General features: G+C 40.3%; 1 protein-coding gene and 1 pseudogene across 1 annotated transcript; one reads left to right on the forward strand and one right to left on the reverse strand.

The window, feature by feature from the left end:
- Positions 1-3,462: 3,462 nt before the first annotated feature.
- On the forward strand, positions 3,463-6,393 carry LOC121945341 (uncharacterized protein K02A2.6-like). Its single transcript, XM_042489470.1, has one exon. The coding sequence runs from the start codon at positions 3,463-3,465 to the stop codon at positions 6,391-6,393; it is 2,931 nt and encodes a 976-aa protein (XP_042345404.1).
- Positions 6,394-11,186: 4,793 nt separating this feature from the next.
- Positions 11,187-18,198, reverse strand: LOC121945741 (annotated as a pseudogene).
- Positions 18,199-22,641: the final 4,443 nt, after the last annotated feature.

Consider the following 22,641-nt stretch of genomic DNA (forward strand, 5'->3'; position numbering starts at 1 on the left):
TTGCTGCAAGGATAGAAGAACAGGCACATATTGAAAGCTACTTTTCTCCTCTGGATCCAAAATGTACTCTACTGGCTTAATTACACTGAAGTTTTCCTTATAATACTTTACCCTCTTAAATGTAGAAGAAAAGGGGCCGTCAGGGCCCAAGGCTGCAGAAAACGGATTAGAGAGATTGTCTACCAGTTCATTAACAATAGCTTCATCAACAGCACAGTTATTTTTTGCAAAAATATCACTCACTAACTTTGGAAAATGCTGAGTGGATGCCGTGCAGATAAATTGAAGCTGTTCCACCAAGTCATCAACACACTTGCCAGAGACATTATAGATGCTTTCCAATTTTAACAAGAGAGAACCAATATTTTTCTCTATTTCACCTGAAGTATCCCTTCCACAATCCAACTCTAAGGTGGTATCAACATGACCATCAGATTCCAACACAAGAAAGTCAATTTCATTCTCAGTAGCAACGGGATGCTTTGCGATCACATCAATCTTTAAGTCTTTCCATGAATGGGACTTGTGTTTTCTACTTTTGTGCGTTGCATAAGTTCCACATATGTTAGTCTTGAAATCACATCCACTATAAGCACATTCTATGGTTTCATGTCTTTTCAAATGGGAATTAATATGGTGAAAATAGTCTTTTGTACAAGGATAAAACGAGTCAAAATTTTACATCTGAAAGATTGCACACCTTCACACTCTTCAGTTTCCTGTGAATTGTGGGATCTAGACAAGTGTGTACGAAGGCTACCCCATGTTTTAAAGGAGCAAGGACAGCTTAAATGAAGACAGGGTACTGAATAGCCACGACCATAGGTACCGTGCTTGACTCGATAATGCTTGAGAAGCTCCCCTTTTGAAGAATCCTCAAATGTGCAGAGCTTACATTGCCAGCCCATGGGCCGCCACCTTAAAAAGGAGGATAAACAGTGTTACAATGTTTAAAAAAAAAAAAAAAAAGACTGATTAAATGCTGTTTCATTTCATGTACATAGTTTTTGGATTAAAATATTTTTATCACACAGTTCTAATAAATGAATTAAAATGCACATTGATGTAAATTATATCTACAACTATAATTAATGGAAAACATGAAATAATTAATAATTTGAATGAATATTTTTATATGAAAACATGAATTAATGATTTTAATGAATAATTTTATATTTGTAATTTAGTTCAGATTTCAAAAATATGGGGAAAAAGATAGGTCTTTTGCATATGAAAAACATAAAATTCTTCTGTACATTATTAATAGATGCCATTTACCTCCTCCGTTATGTCTTTGTTCACCCTCTCTCCTTTAGCAGTTTTGGTGCTGCAGCAGTGTTGGTGCTGTAAAGGAGACATTAACATTTTTAACAGGCTTGACAATGCTTGACATGCTTGGCTGCAGTCACACATCAAAGGGAGTACAGTCACGGCGTGGCCACTCTGCTGCTGCTCATCCTCCCACACTGACTGTTGTGTTCACATCAACACAAACGAACTTTTAATTCAAACTAATGCAGCAGCCACAGTTGTTAGATTACATCAATGAGACTAACGTTTATCTCCTAAAAAGAATAATCAGACGGCGGTAAACACTAAAAAAAAAACCCTGCGTGTGTGTGTTTATTAGCTCTGCCGGTGGCTGCAGCCTCTGTGAGGAACGCCTGTAGCTCCGGAGCTCCGGCAGTACGTGGCTGTTCCCACAAGAGCTTCCCATCGGAGCGCATCAACGTCAACGCAACCTCATGTTAGAAAAACACTAAGTAAAACCGAGTAAAACACGGTGTCCAAAAACAGAGAGAGAGAGATAGAGTGCGCAGTGAAACCTTAACTTATACGGTCCGATGGTCCGTTACCTGTGAAACTGTGTGTTAACCGAATGAACCGTGTGTTAACTTAACTTAGCTTAGCTTAGCAATTTGGTGGCTAGAAAACTATCAACAAAGTTAACTTATGCACAACAGTATGGTGGCGACAGTATTTAAAAGAAAAAAACAACACCCAGCGTTATAAAATTGCAAGTGCTCTACTTACCGACGTATAGTCCTCCATATAAATTCACCGTGGTCGTCTGTGAGACCGTTGCTTGCCTCGTGTTGCTGCAAAATGCAGGATAGATTTCCCATGAATCCACCCTTTGCCTGCGAATGGGGCACGTCATGAAAACTTACTCATTTTCTTAAATTGTTGTTAGATATGAAGACTATTGAGTTAGAATGAGCAATAATTAAAGTTCTTGAAACTGATCAGTATAATTACTCCATACTCAAATATTTTCACTCGTATTTACAGAAAATATTATGTATATGTGAGAAATATAATTAGTTACTGAAACACTCATTTCTTTTTGTGAAATAAACTTAAATAACACATGTAAATTTAAGACAAAATTAGCTGTTGGATTTTTAAGCATTTATTTTTGTATGTTCAACTCAAATAAGCACTTAAGTGATTTTCAGAGATTTTATTAAGGTAGTATACCTTTTTATTATTGTGATATTTACTAAGGCCCTGGATCATTTTTCTGAGTGTATGTGGTCATATTTCCTAGTTTTTGTCAGGACTCTCGCAGCAGCATTCTGAATAAGCTGAAGTTGCTGAACAGCTTGTTTTGAAAGGCCTACAAACAGACCGTTGCAGTAATCTAACCTACTGGAAATAAAGCCGTGGGTGAGCCTTTCAAGGTCTTGCTGTGACATTATTCCTCTGACTCTGGCAATGTTTTTTAAATGACAGTAGGCAGATGAAGTTACTGATTTGAAGTGACTGTGGAAATTTAAATCAGAGTCCAGGATAAACCCAAGGTTTCTTGCTTGACTCTGAGTTATGAGAGAGAGGGATTCAAGGTGAGAGCGATCACTCTGCCTTTCTTTCCATGGCCCAAAGACAATGATGTCGGTCTTATCTCTATTGAGTTGGAGAAAATTTTGATGCATCCAATCACTGATTTGCTCAATACTATGGAACTATGGAGCATCTCAATAGTTCCCGGAAGTAGCATTAATTGCTAGCAGTGCAGTGCGGTTGCAGCAGAGAAGACCATTTGTGATGAGCTTTAACAGGGTAAGATGTTTAAGGAATCGTTTTTTTATATTATCAGCATATGTTAGTGTCACGTGAGTGTGTTATTCATGGACTATTTTCGTGCGTATGTTTACATGCGCATTGATCGGGTTTCACAGTAGGTGTTACAGAGAGCCGTTAGAAAAGTAGTTCTAGGCAATATAGCTGTACTGTAAGGTTGCTTTCACGGGAGCTAAAATAAAAGAGCATTGACAAGAAGCTATGCTGTCTGTTATTCAACACAAGGAATAACTTCCACACAATACACCGTGGACTATAAAACTAACCATCAGAGACACTCCTGTGACCTTTAAGATTGACACGGGTGCTAATACCAGCGTGATATCGGATGAAACTTACCACAAGCTCAAACACCTGCCCCAGCTAGCAAGTGACGACATGGACTTTGACAGTCCCGGAGGAAAACTAGACGGTCTAGGACAGTTCACGGCTTTAACGAAGTATAAAGGCCAGCAATATAAGTTCAACATCCACGTGGTCAAAACAGCTAGCTGCAGCAACCTCTTAGGCCGAGCTGTCGCAGTGGCCATGGGACTGGTGAAAAGAGTGGATGAAATCCAAGGCACGTTTGGTCCAGATGTGGGCCTCTTGAAGATAAAGCCTGTAAAAATATGCCTGCGAGATGACGCTGTACCATACAGTGTTAATACGGCAAGGAGAGTATCTGCTCCCATGCTCCTCAAAGTCAAAGCAGAACTGGAGAGAATGGTGAAGTGTGGCGTCATCAAGGAAGTCACAGAACCAACAGAGTGGTGTGCTCCGATGGTCCCGGTCCCTAAAAGAACAGCTGATGTGAGAATCTGTGTCGACCTCAAGAGACTCAATATGGCCGTAAAGAGGGAAAGGTTCGTCTTACCCACTATAGACGACATACTGCCACGGCTGGCAGAATCCCGTGTGTTCTCCCTGCTCGACGCGGCTAGTGGCTTCTGGCAAATCCCGCTGGAGAGGGAAACAGCCAAGCTGACCACATTCATCACACCCACGGGGAGATACTTCTTCAAGCGGCTCCCGTTTGGAATCTCCAGTGCACCGGAAATTTTCCAGAGGGAAATGTCGGTGCTGTTCAGAGGCCAGAATGGGGTTGAGGTGTACATGGACGACATTCTCGTCCACGGCAGGGATGAGAAGGAACACGAGGAGAGACTCCAGAACGTCCTGCAGATCCTGAAGAGTGCAGGCTTGAAGCTGAACGACAGAAAGTGTCGCCTGCACCAAAAGCAGCTGAACTACTTGGGGCACCGCATTGATGGAGACGGCATCCGGCCTGACCCCTCAAAAGTAAGCGCCATCACCAAGCTGCAGCCACCAAGCGACATGCCAGGTCTTCGGAGGTTCCTGGGCATGGTTCATTATCTGGGGAGATACCTGCCCAACCTGTCGGAGGTGATAAATCCCCTCAACGACCTGCTGAAAAGTGACGCTGCATGGATCTGGGACGCAGCACAAATCGAAGCCTTCAACAAGGTAAAACAACTCATCTCCACAGCACCCACACTTGCATTCTACGACGTAAACAAACCCACAATAGTGAGCGCAGATGCAAGCAGCTACGGGCTGGGTGGTGTACTGCTACAGCGCCATGTCGAGGGTCTGAAACCAGTAGCCTTCTGCTCCAGAACGCTGACTGATGCAGAAAGGCGCTACGCGCATATAGAGAAGGACTGTTTGGCAGTCGTTTGGGCCTGTGACAGATTCTCCACTTACCTGTACGGGCTGGACAGCTTCACAGTGCACACAGACCACAAACCACTGGCCCCACTGATCAATAACAAAGACCTTGACACGGTTCCCCCAAGGTGCCAACGTCTGCTCATGCGTCTGATGAGATACAACCCTGCTGCAGAGTACATGCCGGGGAAAACACTGACAGTAGCTGACACGCTGTCCAGACAGCCACTACCTGCAATACAGAGTGAAATATCAGAACTGACCTGCGATGTTTCAGTGTTCGAGGATGCAGCTCACACAGCATGGCCTGTGTCACCCTCCAAACTGGAGCAGATCAAGCAGGAGACAAGCACAGACTACGACCTGCAGGTGGTGAGCAGACTGGTGACCCAGGGGTGGCCAAAGCATGTGAGGAGCGTTCCAGTACAGGCCAAAGCATACCACCAATGGGGCAACAGCCTGTCAACCTCAAAGGGACTCGTGTTGTATGGAGACCGTATCGTCGTCCCACACAGTATGAGAGGTGACATACTCCACTGTTTGCATGATGGGCACCAGGGCATCACCAAGTGTCGCGAGAGGGCACGCACGAGTGTGTGGTGGCCCGGGCTGGAGAGTGAGATCCAAGAGCTGGTGACCAAGTGCCCTGAATGCATGCAAACCAGACCAACACAGAGGAAGGAGCCTCTGATGACGACACCGCTACCACAAAGGCCCTGGCAAAAGATCGGAGCAGACATCTGTGAATATGCAAAGAAAAACTATCTGATTGTCATTGACTATTTCTCTCGCTATCTGGAAATAGCCCACCTACCTGACATGACTAGCGGGACCACCTGTGCACGACTGAAGAACATCTTCGCCAGGTGGGGGTGTCCAGATGAGCTACACACAGACAATGGGCGACAGTTTTCAAGTAAGGAGTTTCAAAGCTTTTCTGTGGCATATGATTTCAAACACATCACCTCCAGCCCTCACTATCCCCAGTCCAACGGTGAGGCTGAGAGAGCTGTCCAGACGGCGAAAAGGATTCTCCAGCAGGCTGACCCGTTCCTGGCCCTCATGAGCTACAGGGCCACACCGCTACAAGCCACGGGTGCCAGTCCTGCACAGCTGATGTTGGGCCGTCAAATCAAGACAACTGTGCCCACAATCGACAAAGTCCTCTGTCCTCAGTGGCCCGACTTCACTAAGGTGCGTAAAGCTGATGAAAAGGCGAAAGAGAACTACAGACGCACTTACAACAACCGCCATGGCGTCAGAGCACTCCCACCTCTCAGTCAAGGAGAGAGCGTGGTGGTGAAACTTGACGGGGAGTCAGGATGGAAGACAGCACGGACAGTCCAACAGCCACACACAACACCGAAGTCCTACCTGATCCAGACGGACCGTGGAACACTGCGGAGGAACAGGCGTCACCTTCGCCCAACCTTCCTTCCTGTTCAACAGCCAGATAAAACAGAGAGCACACAGGCGAGTGAGCAACCTTCATCACGTTTGTGCTCACCTCCAGATTCACCTGTCAGAGAGACTGTTCCAGCAGAGCCTGGGAGACACCCCCATGATCAGGCTCAGGTGACTTCCAGAGGAAGAGTCATCCGTCCTCCTGACCGATTTAAAGACTTTGTGTTAACTTAACATATAGCTTGCCAACAATGGAGCAGAATAATCTCCGGTAGCTATGGAGGTGAATGGGCAGTCTACCCCATAACCTCAGGAAAAAAAAAAAAAAAACACCAAAGAAGGAAATGAATGCTGATGTGCACTGCTAATGTTATTCTTCTTGTGGTGTTATAGTATTTTCCTGCTTTGTTTACAAGAAGCTGACAAGTGAAGCATCATTTTATGTGTTGTTTAAGTTACTGAGTGTAATACCAACCTACACAGTTAGTACATCAGACCTATGGGTTAATTGCTATTTTCTCTTATTGTTACCTGCTTCTGTTATGTAGCTACTTGAAGAAGAGACACTGCAGGTTTTGGTTATTGTTTACATATGTTTATGTCTTCAACTCAAAAGAGGGGAGATGTCACGTGAGTGTGTTATTCAGGGACTATTTTCGTGCGTATGTTTACATGCGCATTGATTGGGTTTCACAGTAGGTGTTACAGAGAGCCGTTAGAAAAGTAGTTCTAGGCATAGCTGTACTGTACGGTTGCTTTCACGGGAGCTAAAATAAAAGAGCATCGACAAGAAGCTATGCAGTCTGTTATTCAACACAAGGAATAACTTCCACAGTTAGCTAAATTAACATGTGCTTTAAAGCATATATTAAATTTGTAGATTTACAAAGCAATAACAGATATGCTAACAGAGTAAGCTAACGTTAGTGCACTGTACTCTATATACTGAACACCATATTGTTAGCCGCTAACAGCCTGTTAATTTAAAATGTCCTGCTCTTGAGTAATTTCATCTAACATTAAGGAGTTAAAGGGGAGAAAAGGCTTGTGTGATTTATTTTACAGCTGAGTGTGAGTTACATGTTTGCTTTGTTAAAGATAACATGGTGCTTGATAGCAGAGTGGTATTTTATAGTACATAAGTTTTGATATGGACTAAGAGTGCATATTTGAGACTAATAAACAATGTAAAAAAAACTTTACCGTAAACAGAAACATAATTTAAGGGTGACTGTTTTTAGCTTTGGGATTCTGTTGGCTCCATTTGTCTATATTATGTTTCTGCTTAGCTGATTTTCCATTGATGGCAAAGGGAGGGAAGCTGGAGGACCTGAATGAGATCACAGGGTAAATCATTTAGAAAAATGAAAGGTACTAGGCTTAATGGGGAATTATTCTAAACACTGAAATTGTTACACTACTGCATTATATTATTTGTTATTATGTTGTTATATATCTAATCATGTTATTGTATATTGGTAACTTACAATAGGAGCACTGGTTGCTCGAGAAACTGTTTTGAAGCGGGTTATAAAAACACAGAAGTCTCTAGTTTAGTGCAGTTCATTAACGTATAAATCCAGTAGAGGGCAATATTACACAGCCTGATGAAGGCTCTCCTCTAGAGCACAGATCTGACTAATTCATGCATTCACATGCAGTGGTTTACACTTTGTATCAAAATAACTCACTTATATTCACAGTAGCGTAACGACATAGAACAGTGAAGTAGCCTAGACTTTTTTAAACAAAGGAAAAAGCTTGGACACAGGGACGGGCAGGCTGACAGAGGATCAAAGGCTGATAAATTATTAAAAAAGGATCAATATTTGTAGACCTTTCATATGAAACACCATAGACAAATGCTGAGGTTAGCACAGCAAAAGCTAATTTCCAAGTGAGTATTTCACTATGAGAAGCGCAAACTTAACACAACTGACAAAGTTCCATAACTGAAGTTGGGGAACAAACACGCCTCATCTCCCAAAGTGGTTTCCCACCCAGGCCTATAAAGGTATGTCTAACCCTCCTGTCCTTTTCTCCCTCCCTCTTTCAGCAAAAGAGCTACACAGGATTCAATAGAGCCTGGAGACTCCCTGCACTAAGACAGCACCCTCATCCTGAGTATCAGCTCCCTGTCTTCTGCAAGCCTTTCCCTTTTCCTTATTTTTACTAAACCATATACAAGGCTTCCCAATGGTGTGCTCTTTGTTTGGGTAAAATGTTCTAATGCAGTTTTTGAAAATGATTACCTCATATTTTTTTGTAGTTGTAATCTTTGGTGAGTGTAAGACTACTTCTGCTGGCATTTATCAACAACATTTTCCTCATCTGCGTGTCAGCTTGCCTTTCTCTTCATGCCTGGATGGTCCCTGTGCAGCACAACAAAGCATGGTGGAGACTATCTGAGAGGACACCACAAAAGAACAAAAGAAGGACATATACCAACTGCTTGATGTGCTATTTATGTTTTATTGTTTATTAATTAAATTAATTAATTGCAGTAAGTAAGTCAGTAGAAAGACAAAGATAAATAAATTACACATGTTTATATATAAAAGCAATAAACAGTAACCTGCTCCTTTACCATGGTAAGTCTAAAATATGTCAGCATAACCATATATGTTCTATCCACATCACTCATATTTATGCTATGTAATTATACATTTTATATTTAAAAGTACGATACATATATATATTATATATTTTGTGTTTTACAATATAGTTTATTTTTTGTATTTTAATCATATTTTAACCCTTATTTAGCACTCGCTTTTCTTCTACTGCCTCTGACTCTTGAGAGGCTGAAATGTGTGAATCTCCTGAGTGTGAGATGTCTAATCTAACCCTAGCTGTTAACATTAATCTTCAAATATTAGCACATTTTATTTAAAAAAAAAACCCATATAATAATGAAACTACATAAAATGCGCTCCGTGTATATTGTAAATCAATGCAAATCTATTTAGCGAAAGTCTGAGTTTTGTCTCTCCATATAATGTCCGGGGACTTTTCGAAGCCTCCATGTGTAACGGGTGTGGTGTGGACCCAGATGCAGTACACCGGTAAACAGGAATAGTTGGTAATGACGTTTATTTAACCCAGCACAAATAATGCACGAAGCAAGGTAAAGCAGCAATGCACAAAGTTCGTTCTTCGAATGGGAATCCCAAACAAAGTCTCTGGAGGGTGAGCGGTGCGAAGAAACGAAGCTTACTGCACTCGGCGGCGATGACGAGGAAACCCCGTAGTCCGACGGGTCGGCGGCTCATGTGGAGGTACCGTCGAGGAGAGAGCGGAAGAATGGTCGGGAACAGGAGGTTTCGAAGCCAGCAGAGCAGTCCGTGAATGCAGCGGTACCAGTGGGGATCAGGCAGCAGAGTCGTCGGAGCCAGGCGGAGGAGTCTTTACCAGCGGAGCAGATCAGGAACGCCGAAGCAGAACACGTGGTCGGGGACAGAAGGCGGGTAGGTTTACCGGGGATCAGAACTCCTCGGAGAATTCCGAAACACTCCCTCCATCCTCGGAGAGGGAACCATCGGCCCCCGACTGTATGTAAAGACACAGATATTATATACAGTCTATAAGACTGATAAACTGAAAAAAATCTGCCAGACACTACACGCTGCTGTGATTGGTTGATTTTGCTGTGAGATCCCTCCCACCTCCCTACGGACGATCCATTTGAGCATCAACCAATTTTAATAGATCCATGGCATCAACCTTACATCCCGTTCGTCGGTCGGAACTTCACTATAATACATACATGGTCTGAACGGGATCATTTCATGTGCAAAAACAAGAATTTAGACAACCATGTCAAAGTTATTTTTTGCCCCACACGGAGACTGTCTGTGACCACATCACATGGAGACAATTTTCTATTGTTACACTACATCGGATGCATTGTTTCAGTTCAATCTCTGTCCAGCAGGGGGCACTGGTATCTTTATTATTTACTATTCGTTTTACTTATTATAATTTATCAATTTCAGAACGTTTCTTGGATTGGGACATTTCTAAGATTTCACGATAGGATTTTAGGACGTTTGTAGGATTTTAGGACATTTTAGGCTGTTTCTAGGATTCCAGGACACTTCTAGAATTTTACAATGTTTCAGGATTTTAGGACATTTTAGGCTGTTTCTAGGATTCCAGGACACTTCTAGGATTTCAGGATGTTTCTAGGATTCTGGTACATTTCTTTGATTTAAGGACATTTCCACAATGTTAGCACATCACTACGGTTTTTGGACATTTCTAGGATTTCAGGATTTGGGGCTTAACTAGGACTTTTTTTTTTTTTAAATAAACAACTATTTCAATGCTCTTTTGTGCACTCTGGCATGTTTATATATACTAAAAGAACAAAAGCAATTCCCAGTGTGAATCACTTTACTTTTATTGTGAATTAAAAAACAGTTGGGACCGTTATAGGGGCCAGATTTGGCCCACAGGCCGTAAGTTGACTATCTAAGGTAAAGAAAACACAGCACTTCTTAGTTTCAGGTAATTATACACAACTGAAAACATAATGATGAATATTATATTGCATTCCTGCTAATAGATCCCCCTAAAGCCTTCATATTCAATATAAAGACTTGACATCACTGTTTCATCAAGAGGTCAGCAACATCTGGATTTACAACTTCTGTTGTTAAATTGCTCTATGAAACTGATGCTTAATCTGAGAAGAGTGAAAACTTTATTGATGTCAAGGTAGCAAAAAAAACATGCAGATCCAATAAACCAACAAAACAAACATCTTAATATTAACAATGGAATACAACTATATCTAAGTTAAATGCAACATAACTTACAAACTGCAGCTGTGCATCAGTACAGTGACTGCAGTATGTGTGCTTTGCACCATTTGACCTTCTGAAAACTAAACATCACACACATGATGAGAATAACAGGAGCTCAGTGCAGATATTAAAGTTCAGTTATCAAAGCACCTGTCAGGTAATAATTTAATGACTCTGTGGTTTTGTTGACCAAAGTCTGGAACCTGAGCCACACACACAATAACATTATCTGTCTCTGCTCAGGTATGGTCTCTGATGATGGGTGTGAATGTCCTCGCTGTTTCTCTGGGTGCTGACTTATGCTGGTGTTGAGTGAGTCTCCTGCTCTCTGCTGGTGTGTGTAGGACTGACCGAGTGTAAATGGTGGTCTGAGATCAGGTAACAGCTGCAATGGTCCTCATGGGGGTAGGTTACATGTGGCAGTGTCTTCACATCAGAGGGAAAAACCTCATTCAAATTCTGACAGAATGCTTTGCTTTCACAGGAGGTTAAACAACAAAAACTAAATCAAAGCATAAAAATGATAAAAACAGGTTACTGAGGGTCACCTACTGTACATAGCTGCCTATAAAACTCAGAGAAGAGGTATGGAGAACAGACGTTCCTTTTTACTCTCATCTGTTGGTGAGGATCAGGAATGCAACAATACTCAAACTAATATGTCCTTATGTCACAGAGTCCACTGTTCAGCTGTTGACTGTCTGTGCAGTCAATGAGACATCCTCAAAGTCCTTGTTGCTGCTGTGTTGCAGCTTCTCTCAGTAAAGCCTGGAAGTCGGGAGATAAGACCAGTTTGTGGTGGACGTTTCCCAACACCATCATTTCTCCAGTTCGACCATCAGACAGACGCACAGACACCAGTTGCTGCAGAAGGAAGGAGGAGAGATGGCTGCTATATTAACAGTGACAGAATGGCTTTGTTTTCCTAATCACATACTGACTCAGGATTACTGATTGAGATCATCAGAGGTCTGGATTACAAAGCAGGCTTTGGAGTTAGCGAGATAACTTCAGGATTAACACTGGGTTTGTAAAGCTGGTTTACTTTTTACTGGGATAAATCACCATGGTTACTCACACTGAACAGTTAGAGTGCCTTGCAGCAGCAGGGTGTGGGATAACAACCTGTCAAACCCCTGACCTCTGACCAATCACATCACTGGAGAAAAAGTAACCCCACATGGATAAAAATCCAGAGTAAAAGGACTAACTGGTAAAAAGAGTTTATACTAATTAGTTAGTTTTTATTTCTGTGTCATGCCAGACTCTGGGCCATCCCATATGGGATTACAAGACACCATCACAACACAAAGCAGGTCTCATCTTCCCATTTTTGCATATATCAACAAAAACATAAACAAAACTGACTAACTCTTAGAAGTCTCTTACAAGAAAGGGTTGAAAGGGTTACTTACTGTACATGTTTTCCTACAAAAAATATTAAAAGCGGCTTCAAAAAATCTACAATTGTTTACTGTATTTTTTTAAAGAATATGATCTAGCTATGTTTTTTTTAAATATACCACTTCCTTGAGGCAGGCTCTTTTTTGTTGTTTTTAAAAGTTTCATGAGCAAGCTGTGTAACTAAAAAGGGCTTTTTTATTTAAGGTATTTTATTGAGAGGGGTCAATTTGCACAAATTGTTAGCCAATACACACAAACATAGAAATTACTGATAAATATACAAATGCAGCATGAAAATAATTTGTGCATTTACATAACTAGTGCAGACACTGCTCTCTCAGGGATTTTCAAGACACACAGACACACATATGCACATGCACCCACGCATGCACAGACACACACACACACACACGCACACACACACACACACACACACACACACACACACACACACACACAGAGTAAGTACCTGCAGGAAGGAGAATGCAGCTCCCTCAGAGACGTCCATGATGATGTGACCCAGCTTCAGCTCCACCTTCCCTGACTTCCTGATCTGCAGTTTACCCAAAAATCCCTCTGGGAGCTGTGACAGCACAGGACAGCTATCCTTCACTGCAGCCTCCTGATGACAGACAGGGACGCACAACGTATTCGTAACTGACTGACACTTGCTTTTTTTGGCCTGAAAAGGCCAACAACTGATATGTTTGACTAATTTAATGCCAAAAGAATTATACAAAAATGTGTATATGTAAGACAGTCTGTTGGACAGGGACATCGTCTGTTATTAAGCTTCTCTTTTGAAGCACTACTGAAACATTTTGGATAACAGGGCTCTGTTCTGGCACAATGTGCAAACTTTTTCACTGATGCATTGAGGTTTTCTCTTCTCTGCACCAGCTGGACTGTTTGTGAGACGAGGTAGGTTACGCCCAACTCCTCTACAAGGTTACAAGCCACATGCCGCAGGAGGATTTCATATATCACAGAGTAAAAAGGTTTCCCAACAGGATCACAAAGAGGGGAGCCATTGAATGTGCCATGCTATACACTTAACCTTTTTGAAACCTAAGGAGATTGGCTTAATTTCTTTCAAAAACATGTAAAAAAAGGCAAGAAAGCAATTTAGGAAGAAATTACCCAGAAATGTATCACAAAATTAGTAAAAAGGTAAAAAGAACTAAACTAGCAGAAATAAAAATAAGACAATATAACAAAATAAGGAAAGACCTAAAAAAAAGCACTCATCATTATTATATTATTATTATATTACCTATCTATATATAGGTTAAGGTTGCAAATTGTAAGCACTTAATATATAAAATTAACGACTCATTAATTGATTAGTCTTGCAGTGTGTGTGACATTTCTTGTCAGGTTGTATAATGTCTTCTCCCCATGTTTTCAATAGATCAGCTCCAGAGAACCCTCCACCCCGTTTAAATGCTTTAAATGCTTAAACGCTTTAAATGCCTGTGGAAGGCGTCAGAATGCAGTACAAGACAAGTCACGTCGATCCAGGTTTCAAAGGGTTACTGTGTGCACAAATAAAGACACTTATTTGCATGTATGTACTATATGCGACACACCACACATTCTGCTGAATAGCAACTCCAGATATGTTGCTGTGTCAACATGACGGTTTTAGTGTTGTTCTGTTTACTCACACGTGCTTGTAGATATGTAGGCTTCTTGTCTTCAGACTTGCCTTCCTTCTTGGTGGGTTTCTCTGCTGTGGATCGTACAGGGCCGTCGGTCATCGGTCCAGACACTGTGCCTGGCATGCTGTCAGGTAACTGCATGAAGAAGATCTCCTCTCTGCCAGAAAGGCTGAGATCCTGCAGCAGCTCCATCACAGACGGCTGCTCTGGTTTGGGCAGCTGTGTTTTGCTGTAGCCTGCTCTATTCTGAGCTCGACAGGATGGAGGTCTGAACACTTGAGCGTTCTCCGGAACTGCCAACAGGACAACCAAAAACATGTCAGCACAGTAACAGACTGCAGCAGATGACTACTGATCATGCACTGACATGGAAGGCATGGAGGTCATTTTATAGCCACATGTTCCACACACTCTCTACTCTCACACTGACCTATCTCTCACTAAAGGCCAGTGATACTCAACTTATGGCCCACAGGCCTCACTTCAAAAAACCCCCACTATCCCTTTCAAGACACTGAGTCATGTTATGTGTAATGTCATGTCATGTCATGGCTAATGCCCGAAACATCACACGTGTGGAGGTAATCGAATACATTTTTATGGGAGCATGCACTAGTGTGCAGACTTTATTTGCTCTTTCCATCTGTTTTTTTTTGCTTGGTCCAGCACCTAGTTTTTATCACTTTTGGATGTGCGCGCTGCTTGAACTTTTCTGTAATGATATTTACTTACATTTTTTTCAAGGCAATTGGTTTCTTTTATTTTTTTTATTTAAAAAAATCAACTTGTGAAATTCTACAGTGTGGAATATGTCACTTGATGTGAGTGTCCTGCAATGAGCTCCTTGTTAACATGTAATGTGACACTGTTTGTGGTGAGACAGCAGAAGTGGTCAGATGTGGTTCTCTCACATGCAGTGGTGGTTGTAAGAGGTTGACTCTTACTGAAGCTGCTGGACTGACACAGAGGCAGCTGGATGGGTTTCAGCTTGGTGTCATTCCTCAGACCTGGGTCGTCTATGAACTGTGGGTGCAACATACAGCATTAGTGACCACAACTGATAAAATTTAGAAGTGCAAATTTACTGGATCCACTGTGGACAGAAAGCTCAAACATTACACAATGTGACAGGCAGCAGGCAGTGTGAAAAAAAATAAACTCAATGAAAGTAGAAAATCATATTAATGTATTATATTTTTTATAGCCTGTTTTTGAAAAGCGCATTTAGTGTTTAGAGCGGTATGAGTGTAAGTATTTGAATAACAATGTGTAAAAAATAACAATGTATAAAGATCAATGTTGCTACTAATCACTGACATATCCCAGGCTGTGATAATCAAAAAAATAATAATTTACTTTGCATGTAGTATATTAAAATCATTTTTGTGGGCTTTTTTTCATCTAAAAACGTAATGGCATCATGACAAATACATGGCATTTAAAGGGTTAAAATTCTGAAATTTTCTGAACATTTAACATGATTAGGACTGATGTTGGCTAAAAAAATAACCAAATGACAGTAGAAAATAATATTAATGTATAGTATTTTTTAAAGCTTGATTTTGACAGGCACATTTTGTGAGTTTGTGTAATATTAAAACAGGCCCTAAGAATTCATATCAAACCGGGTTGAAAATTCTTACGCTGGCCAAACCCTTAATGCATGTGACAAATAAATTGGTGGATTTATTAGTTCATTTTTGGTACCAAACTCAATATTTGTGTCTCCATAGACATTGTGCTTGCTGAGCTGAGGTGGAGGGATGGCCACACAGAGGGGACATCTTGTACAAATATCGCAGTGGGGATGATAACTACTTAATCAGACTGACTAATCTGACTAGATTGCCTCAGATAAATTTCACATGAACTTCAGGAGAAACTATTAATACAACTGAGTCATATGGGCACCTGACTCTTGTTTGAAGAAAGACTTGAAAAAATTAGCAAATCTGTCCTTTGAGGTGTGGCAGCTGGCAGGAAGTACTCACATCATCCCTCTGCAGTTTACTGAGTATCTCATCTTCATCCTCCTCTGAGTCCGTCCTCTCTTTCTTCACCACTTTACATACAGGAGAGGTGCTGGAGTCGTGCGGGTCTGTGGCACCACGCCAGCCTGAGCAGAGACACGTGTTGATTGTGCGTGCTCCTGTCATGTATGTGTAATAAACCTCAGGTGTGCAGGCTTGAATTTAACAGAAAAAAAGGATATTAAAAAAGAACCTGATTTGCGAAGGGTGTCAGCAGGACCCTGTTCAAAGATGGAGTGAGACTGGATGGTTTGAGGCTCTCTCTCTCCTCTTCCCTCTGTTCTCTCTCTTCCTCTCATCCCTCTCTCTTCTCTCCTTTTTTGGAGCTACACGGATCTCCTCCTTTAACCTGGGGAAAAATCAGACACGATATTAATACCTATTAGGCTTTACACTACTTACTAACAGCAGAGAATATGCAATGCTTCAAACTTTCATTGTTTAAAAGGAGGAGCTCATTAATGTCCACTCACTCATCTTTGCTTTTCCTTACAGCGTGGACGTTTGGCTCAAAGGTTTTCTTTTGGAAAAATAAAAAATGGAGAACAGGAAGAAGCACAAAACATTGTTAATACCAAGTATGTCTATTTTTAGATTTAATAACAAAGGTGCAACAATGTGGTATATTAATTATTTTCTAGCTGCCAGATTCAATATGAAAGGACTATGGCTTATTTTGCATGTTAGTAATGATACGTTCTTTCCAACTAGTAGACTATCTTTTCAAATTGTGACCCTCCTATTAACTCATGAGAGCAGCCATCAAACCACAAGGTTCTTAGTAACTCTAAAAGCTGACCCTGACCCCTGAAGTCCCTGTGAAAGAAGCAAATGTGTTTTCTCACTGTGCAAACTCTGTCACATTATTCTTTTAATCCACTATGAGAGAACTAAACTATTATTTCTACATTTGAATTACATTTATTCAACCTTTATTTTGACAGGGGGCCATGCTGAGACCAGTGTCTCTGTCTACTTTTGTATTGAAAGAAAAATGTTTGAATGACAATGGGCCTATTACAATTATTTTATATTGTGGTCAAAATGACCCCAGTTGTTTTGACTATATAAATATTACATGCAATCATGTTTGATTCTGGTACCCTTTAGCTGTCAGTAATTTCAACTGAAGGATAGTAAATATGTCATGGATTATACTTGATATAAAAGCTGCAGTCTGTGTTCAACCCTTTAAAACCTGATAAAAATATGCTTGATTTATTTTTTTTTTAAAGGAGACACTGAGCAACTTAGCAAAGCATCCCGCAAACTTAGCAAGACATTTGTATCAATTTAAAAGAAAATTACATGAAAATTAGAAAGAAAACAAACAGGAAAAAGGTTTTTAAAAAAAAACAAAAAACAAACAAGGACATTAACTGATTATCAAAAAAGTGTTATTAATGTAATAATAATATAAAAATTTGCAGAAAAAGAGAACAAAGGTTAAGAAAACACACAAACAAACCCCAAAACAACAACAAAAAAATGATAAGAAACTTACCTAAATATTAGCGAAAAGAAAAAAAAAGAGAACATAATGAAGGTAAAAAACAAACAAAGAAAACAGAATATGACCTAAAAAAACCCATCTAATTTAATATAATGATATAATATAATAATTTACTACTCTCTCCTTCTCTCTTCCTACATGATGTACATCAAATTTAGAGTTAAGAAAAGCAGTTTAGTTTCACACAATATGCAAATCAAATATACATTTACTAGAATAATAAAAAAAATAATATTTGGTGTTTTTTGTCAGATAACATTAATTTCATCATTAAAATGTTGTCAGAAAAAGTATTAACATTTTGCCACAATTGTTTATTACAGTTGTTTATTTCTCAAACTTAACATGGTGTCAGTTTTTCAGTGCATAAATTTCATAAAGGAAAATGTATATTCATGCTTCCACCCCTCTGGGTTGTCACTCTTTACCTTTGGCTTTTTTAGGACTCCCCCCAGAGTCAGGTCCCTGGTCCTGAGAGACGTCAGTCTTCCTGGAGGAGCAGGAGAGGACAAACTCCTGACCCGCCCCGGGAGCCCTCTGCCCCCGCTGAGACTAAGCCCGGTGCCGCAGCTGAGGCCGGAGGAACCGGGAACGCTCGCGGTATCCCCGGCTCGCTCGCTCATGTTGTGCTCTCTGCTCCTCTTTTAGCTCTCTGCGGGTGAAGGCGGTTCACGACAAAACATCGTGGCTTTATTCTGCAGTCTGTCCACGTTACAGTTCGGGAACAACGTTACGCTTTACAGTATTCCTTCCACGTTTCTGTTAAGTGACTCTTTCTCTCAGTCTAACAGCATTATCCCCAAACACACGCAGTCTAAGCACGGCTTCACACAACATTACAGCAGACAACTTAACGACTTGATACCCTCCATTTTGTTCGCACTCACGATATCAAAGCAGTCTGCGTCACAATGCTTAACAACGCTCATGATGCCAAAAATGTTTCCATTTTAGCAAACCTGAGCACTATCGCTTATTAGCTAGTGATTGTATTGGGCCTCACAGCAGTGCACAGTAACAGTTATCCTTCCTGAAGGCTGCATACAAAGAAGAGTTCACTTCTGACCATTTCTGTTGTGTTCCAGTGGAGGCTGCAAGCAAATATGCTATATAAAACGTTACAATTCTCCAAACACTGACATTATTCTAGCACTTTCGTTTTGCCGTCCGTGTGATTTATCCGGTTTAAACGATTGTAACGCCAGGTTTATTTCCTTCCGTAATGCGCTGCTTTTGTTTTTCTGAAACGGTACTACAGTGTATCTCGTTATAACAAGATATTAAGTCGTTATATTGAGAAAACGGCTTGTAAAAAAAAAAAAAAAAACACGTCCACTTAGGGCTTCCGTACTTTTTATCTTTGCACCTCTGCACTTTTTTAATCATTTAGTAATTGATTTCAACTTGTATATCTTATCTCTTTCTCTTTTATTGTAAATCTGTATCTTTTATTATGTTTTTAGATTTTATTACTCTGTAAAGCACTTTGAATTGCCCTGTGTATGAAATGTGCTATACAAATAAAGTTGCCTTGTCTTGCCTCCACTTTCCGCCATTGCTGTGAAAAAACGGTCCACTGGAGTGAACGGAGATGATGCCATTCTCTCTTAAAGGGCTCTGATTTTAATCAACTCAACCTTCAACTCCAAAGATGTATAGCAGCATCAAGGATAATTTTGTTTTTTAATGTTAGTTTAAAAAGTGACCAGTAAATCTGCCTTCTACCTTCTACCTTCTAAAACATGAGTTAAACAGACTACAATGATTTGCAAATCCTTTTCATAATCAATTAATACTGTACAAACAGAAGATGTTCTTTGAACAAACTGATAAATGAGAAAGGGGGGGCGGGTTGTTTATTTGTTTTTGTTTTTTTTAAATATACACTCACTCTTAATTTGATGCAACACATCCAAAAAGTTGGGACAGTTTATCACTGTGTTACATCACCTTCCCTTTTAAAAACAGCCCTATTTGTACAGGACTAGTATTACCTGAGGACCTCATGTAATTATGAAATTACTCCATCATGCTGTCATAATTTGTTTTCATTTTAAATAATGGATCTGAATAGTACTTCAAGCATCAGAAAATTCAACTTGAAAAGCTCAAAAAGCTCACATTGTGGTTGCTCTGGATTACACAGTGAACAGTTCTCAATGAAAGTTCTAGCTAATAAACAAACTGCTCCAAAGAAATTTGTGATTCTATGCAGGTCACCATGACTCTCAGATGGTGCTGCAGCTGCTTGTGTAATGGCCCACGTGTGGTTTCCTGCTGTGTCCCACTTAACTGTTGTTGAGTCCACCCCATGCAAGAGACCATATTTGTCAGGGCCTGTGGGGGCTCAGTATTTAGGACTTTGGGTTGTATGACATGGCAGGGTTCTGTTTCTTGTTTCATGAAATTGAGGAATAAACTAAAAGAACAATCACATTATGAGTTATTGTTGAGTATTAAAGTGAACATTGTTCATACTCTAACACAACTTTAAATATGAGAGGAAAAAATCTGAGATCAAGAGGTTAAAGAATGTACTGTAGCCCTGGCTCTCCTCCACTGAATACACACATAATGAGAAAGCTCTTAAGGAATTCAATTAGTCTGTGTTTCAGAAATTTTTCTTGACAGACCGTTCATGCAGAATGAAGACTCCATTCCCGCTGTTTGATTCTAGTTGGAGCAAATATATCCTGACAGTCAAACACTGTCGAATTGTTAATGAGTGGAGGAGGTTCTCAAAACCCCAAGCAGAGATTTAACAGGAACATAATAAGAGGGTTGTATACAATAAGTAAGGGGTTAGGGGCCCAAGTACATATAGGAATACTATAGGGGCCTAGAGTGCAGATAGAGACTATCCTCCCAAGAATAACGACAGAATCAGTTGTCAAAACTAAATCTGTTCACAACGAAGGGACAAATAGAGGCATAGTGTGTATGACTACATAAAAGTGACAATTGAATATAAACAGGAGGTCAGTTGAATAGGTGGCTCAACTAAAGACTGGACTACAGCACAGGAGATAACGGTTTGTTGTCATTTCCAACCAATTATACCAAGTACTGCATTTAGTACAGTAGCTCACAGCATCTTGCTAGAAAGGCCAAGAAATTCAGTGGGTCCGTCTACCATGGTTCTCTTGTGTAACAGTCACTCCACTCCAATATTTCCTCCCTCTTAGCTTCTTTATTAGCACATAAAAGCATCAGCTATCACAGTTATGCCAATGACACGTAGCTTCTCATTGCAATATGAGCTGACCACTTCTAACCCATATACTCCCTAGTCAGCTGCTTGGCAAAAAGATGAATGACTGGATGGCAGCAAATTTCTGTCAAATGAACAGGGACAAAACTAAGATTGTGGTTGTGTGTGCTGAAGTCCTAAAACAGCTGGTCTGCAAGCATCTGGAGTCCAGATCAAATAAAAGTCGAGAAAAGCTTAAAAACCTAGCAGTAACCAAATATGGTGAACTCAGTTTTAAAGATCATGGCAGTGGTGTCACAGATGACACAGATCAGGACCAACAGTAAAAAAAAAAAATCACTTTGACACTCAAGGGGGTTACTATATTTTTTTATGATAAGATCACATTTATAAAAATCAGCAGTGACATGCTCAAATTAGTTTCTCTACAAAAGTTTGTGTCACATCAGTTGTGACCTTATTTGTCGTCCTGACACACTTGAGGGTGAACAGAATCCAGGGTACATGTGGTAGCAACTGTGCACACATGGATGCACAGTTTAAGTCTGGCTCTTCAGGCATTCCCAGGTGGTCAAATAACACTATGTCACACCACTCCATGTGTGATATCCACCACAGGCACCCTTTTGTGTCTTTATAAAATCTACCACACTTTTAAGTAACTCTAATGTAAAACCCCACCTTCAGCAAATCTTGACGCTGAGAGTACCTGATGTAGTATAAAGAGCAACATTAACATTAACCTTATATAAAACAAGGACAGATGCATTGTACCAGGTTCTAGCAGAGCTGCTATTTTAGTAGTAGTCCCTGGGCAGGTTGGTGGAATAAATAAATACATAAATGACAGAATTTGATGAAATAAAATACAAAACATCAGTTCATAAAATTTTACAATTATTATTATCCCCATATCCCACCCCAACTTATCAAGACAAATCTCAAATTTGTACAAAATTGCAGCCACAAAATTATAAAAATTTGAGGGCAAAGTCATTCCCACATCCTAAAACCAGTTTGCCCTCTTCCACCCCCTAATATTCACAAATAAGCGCAAGATTAAAAAATAAATAATAAATTAGATATGCATAATGATGTACAATCCTGACTCCTGAGCCTCCCCCACACTGAATCACAAATGTGCGCAGGTTTGCTGTGGCAGTATCCAACATTTAGTTAAACATGAAAAGTTTTAAAAGTTGGTTTATGTTAGCTCTGTGGGAAGAGTATTCCACTGATTTATGGCTACAAAAGAAAAAGATGATTTTCCTAATGAAGTCTTGCGCTTTGGAATACTGCACTCTCCCCTGGTGGCTGACCGAGTGACTCTTGTTGTTTTTTCTGAGCTGAGTGTAACGAATGTTTTTAAAGGCGGAGCAGTGGTATTATGAGTGATTTTAAAGAGTAGGCAAAGATTTGAGTGCATTATCAAATTTTTGAAATTTTTATATTTGATTATATTTGGTGATGCTGACGCGGTTTTTTTTTTAGCGTGGATCTTAAGGGCCCTTTTATATAATGATGTGGACCACCTGTCAAGTGGTCTTAAGGCTGTTTTACATGCCTGAGACCAACTTGTAATGCAGTACAAAAAATGTGGAAGAATCATTGCATTTCAATAGATATTAGATGCCTCAACAGTAAGAGAGATTCTTATGTGTCTAAAGTTTGCGAAGTTGAAATCCAGTGTGTTACCCAGCTTTTAACATGATCTTTAAAGCTAAGGGTTGGATCAAGGGTAACACCCAAATATTTGAATTCATTGACATTTGTGATTCTTTGCCCATTTGCTAAGATGTCAGGGCAGTCCCTCAGATTGTGCCGATTGGCAAAAAACATGGTTACCGTCTTTTCA

This window comes from Plectropomus leopardus, chromosome 7 (assembly GCF_008729295.1).
Source record: "Plectropomus leopardus isolate mb chromosome 7, YSFRI_Pleo_2.0, whole genome shotgun sequence".
In the NCBI taxonomy this organism is placed as follows: Eukaryota; Metazoa; Chordata; class Actinopteri; order Perciformes; family Serranidae; genus Plectropomus; species Plectropomus leopardus.